The 3,704-nt window shown below is 69.7% G+C and overlaps 1 protein-coding gene across 1 annotated transcript; it reads right to left on the reverse strand.

Annotated features, from left to right (window-relative positions):
* Positions 1–326: 326 nt before the first annotated feature.
* LOC118173876 (staphylococcal nuclease domain-containing protein 1-like) lies at positions 327–3,007 on the reverse strand (the record flags this gene model as incomplete). The annotated part of the gene is made up of 3 exons (XM_035338828.1): positions 2,965–3,007; positions 1,537–1,757; positions 327–522 (listed from the first exon to the last, which is right to left on the reverse strand). Coding segments are annotated over exons 1-3 (460 nt in total), but the record flags the coding sequence as incomplete, so codon positions are not given.
* Between the last annotated feature and the right edge of the window lie 697 nt (positions 3,008–3,704).

The raw sequence follows: 3,704 nt of genomic DNA on the forward strand, positions 1-3,704 counted from the left end.
CAGCCTGAGCTGGGGGAAGCTCTGCCTGCAGGTACTGTGCGTGGCTGCGGCAGGCTGGGCTCCAGGCACTCTGCTGCCTCCTCGGGGACGCAGGTAAGTGGGTTCCTTCCAGGTGGCTGCTGCCAGCGTGAGATTTGTAACGGCAAGACGTTCAGCACATGGAAGTCCCTGGGGACTCACCCAGCGCCACGACCCAGGCGCACCCGCGGCGCCAGAGGGGGGAACCCCCCGCAGCTCCGTGGGCAGCCGGGACGGCCCCCGGGCATCGCCTCCTGCCAAAAACCGGGTGACAAAAAAACTGCCACCGACCACCGCATCCCACCCACCCTCCTCGGGCAGCGCCCCGGCCACGAGCCCTCGCCGCAAGCTCGGCGCGTGCCCACCAGCCCCCTCGCGCTCACCTTTGCCCAGGTACACCATGCCATACTCGCGGCCCTGCGGGGTCTTGTACTCCACGGTGAAGCAGACCTCCTTCCCGATCAGCTTCTTCCGCAGGAACTCCCGGGCCGGGAACCCCCAGGGCTGGAAGGGAAGGAAGGAAAGCAGCGGACATCAGCTCCCCCGTGGGGTGCCCGGGGCTGGCACACGCTGCGGTGCCCGCGGCGAGGGTGCGGAGCTGGCACGGCTCATCCGTGGCCGTGCCCGGCACGTCCCTGCGTCCCCGTCGCTCCGTCCCCATCCCTCCTGCACCAGAGGCACGAGCGCGACTCCTGGCAGCGCCAGGGCGAGCTCAGCCCCACTCCAGCGCAGAAGCGGGTGGGTGGAGAAAGTGGTCCGGAGGAGAGAACATGACGTGCTAATAAACAATTAGCACAACTGACAGGCGTAATTTTTTAAAAGAGTGACATTTAACGGCTGAAGCAGTGTTTAGAAGACAAACTCCCCAGGGAGAGCAATTAGCTGAGCGCTCTGCGCCACCCCCGGGGCTGGGAGGATGGGTGGCCCCAGGCTCAGCTCTCTGCTACCCAACCCTGCTTCTTTCAAGCACTGTGCTGAGCCAGCGGCACGGGCAACCCCTGCTGCACCCCAAAGAGCAGCACCACCTCCGCATCGTGTCCCCGGGCCTTCAGAGGAGCTGCCAGGGCCAGCACCGGCTGCGACCAGGTCCCCTGAGTCCCTGATCAGTCACAGCCGGAGCTCACCGAGCCCCACGCGAGGCTCAAGCCTGGGGCAGAGCCTGAACCCCGCTCTGATGAACGTTCCTCCACCCAGAGCTAATTAGGAGCCTGCTCCAGCCACACCAGGGATGCAGGACCCTCGCGCAGACCCCTTCTCCCTGGAGACCCGAGGCTGAGAGTCGGCGAGGAAGATCTACGCAGGGCGTTAAGGCGAAGCTCCTCGCACCGCAGCCACCAAAGCGCACCAGGAGGAGAGATCCGGAGCTGCGAGCAAAACCCGCGGGGCTCCGAGGCGTGAATTCACCCCTGGCAGCTCCTCCCTGACGTCCCAGCACTCCCGGAGAGCACCAGCACCGTGTCCCCAGGCCCCCAAGCGCACCCCAGGGACGTGTGCCGGGAAGGGGGGGGGGTTACCCACCTCGTCCGGGGTGTCCTTGGCGTCCGGCTGGCCGGCGGCGGCGCGGCGGGCGAGGCTGCCGGCGCGGATGTTGCTGAGGTTGATCTGTCGCTCCGGAGGGGGCCCGCCGCGGGGCTGCCCACGGACGATGATGGCGCATCCCGAGAGCACCTGCGGGGAGGCACAGGGTGAGCGGGGAGACCACCACGAGATGCCCGGACCCCCACCCGCACCATCACGCGCTTACAAGAAATGCCGTGCCTGGGAGACGCCGAACGTCCCAGCCCCTCCTCAGCCCCCAGCGCCACTGCTCGCGGGGCAGCTTCAGCGCGGCAGGTAACGGGAAGGACTCGGGAGATGGGATTTTTGTTCCCCAGCCTGGCCACCTCCCCCTGCCCGGAGCCAGGAGCACCACGCGTGCTCGCTGTGGTCCCATCCTGTGCCGTCCACCCCTCTGCCCCCCAAGCAGCCAGGGCGCGGGGGCAGCAGGGCACAGCCGTGCCTCCTCCGCGGTGCTGGGCACAGCAGAGGCACCCACGGGACGTGCTGGGGAGGTGGTGACCCACCTCTCTTGGTCTCACCCCGGCCCCAGCAGGGCCGCCCCAGCCGGTGCCCAGCCCCACGCCCAGGGGAGTTTGGAGACCCCCAGGAGGAGACCCCCCAGCCCCTGGTCCCGGTGCCCAGCCCCGTCCTCGTGCAGCTCCCTGCGGGTCCGAAGGCCATGGGGGAGCCCCCCCAGCTCCCGCAGCCTCTCCTGCAGCAGGGGGGCTCCAGGCCCTGCAGCACCCCGGGGACTCTGCACCGGGCTCCCCCCAGCCTGCCCAGGCCCCTCCTGTACCGGGGGCACGCACGGGGCCCAGCTCTCCAGGCGCTGCTTTGCCCACCGCAGCCCAGGCCTGGCTCATGGGCACCTCGGTGCCCACCGGGACCCCCAGCACCAACCCCTCGGGCACACCACGAGCTGCTGACCCCCAGCTGGACTTCGTGCTGCTGACCACCGCCCCGGGGCCGTTCAGCCAACCTCTGCCCCAGCCCCCCCCCCCAGTGCTCACACAGCCAGCCCGGGCACCGGCAGCTGCTCCACAGGGCCCTGCTGGGGCACGGTGCCCAAACCTTGCTCCAGGAGACCCCCACCACTCACGTCCACGGGACCAGTCGCTGCGTCGGGGGCACGTACGGAGCTCCAGCGGTGCCGGGATGGCACCCGGCCCCCTGCAGGGACAGCCCACCCAGGCGGCCACCCTTGTCCCCAAGCCGTGCATTTTGGAAGGGTTCACGGAGCCCCGCACAGCCCGGCAGGCGCCGACGTCCCACGGCCGGGCACACCACGGGCTCTGCTCAAAGACCAGGGGCAGAGCAGCGGCGGCGCAGCCCGCGGCACCACCCAGCCACCGCGGGCACGGGGAGCCACCGGGACCCTCTCCAAAACGCCAGAGACCCAAACCGCACCTCTGCTCCCCGCGCCTGGCCCTATCACAGTCTCCAGCATCATCCCGCCCAGCAAAAATACATTTAAAATAATAATAATAATAAGGTTTTTCAACGGCCGTGTCCGCACCGGGCCACGAGCTGCCTGCTTACCGACCACGGCACCAGTGGCGGTTCCCCTCCGTGCCAGCCCAGGCTCCCCGGTGGGCAGGGCACGCGTCGGGGATCCCCCTGCTCCCGATTTAAGCGGCCCCGTGCTCGGGCTGGGTGCCGCCCGCGGGAAGCCTCGGGGCTGGGTTTCGGCACATGCTGGCTCCGTGCCCACCTGGAGCCCTCGCGGCCCCGTCCGGCGGCCGGTCCAGGGCTGGGCGCTTAAGGGCTCGGTGGTTTCATCGGTGTAATTAACCCCAACCCTTAATTTACAGGGCGTGGGGAACGCGTCGGGCGCTGTAACCGTTCCGTCCGGTTACCGTTACCCCGGGTCCCGGGGAGGGGACGGGTTTGTTGGCCACCCGGTGCAGCCCCCTGCCCCCTCGCCCCCGAGCGGGGCAGGAGGGGCTCCGAAATCCCGCAGGGCGGTGAGGAGGGACGGGCCCCGAGGGACGGGGACAAGCAGCGACGGCGGCCACCAGCCCCGGCGCGGGGCCACCCCGCGTCCCCGTGCCCACGTGCAACGCCCGTCCCGGCCTCGCGGCTCCCACGTGCGCAGCTCCCGCGGGTGGCAGGAGCCCACGTGAGGCCGGGTGCTTTTGGGGGGGGGG

The sequence above is a fragment of the Oxyura jamaicensis genome, chromosome 1 (assembly GCF_011077185.1).
Source record: "Oxyura jamaicensis isolate SHBP4307 breed ruddy duck chromosome 1, BPBGC_Ojam_1.0, whole genome shotgun sequence".
In the NCBI taxonomy this organism is placed as follows: Eukaryota; Metazoa; Chordata; class Aves; order Anseriformes; family Anatidae; genus Oxyura; species Oxyura jamaicensis.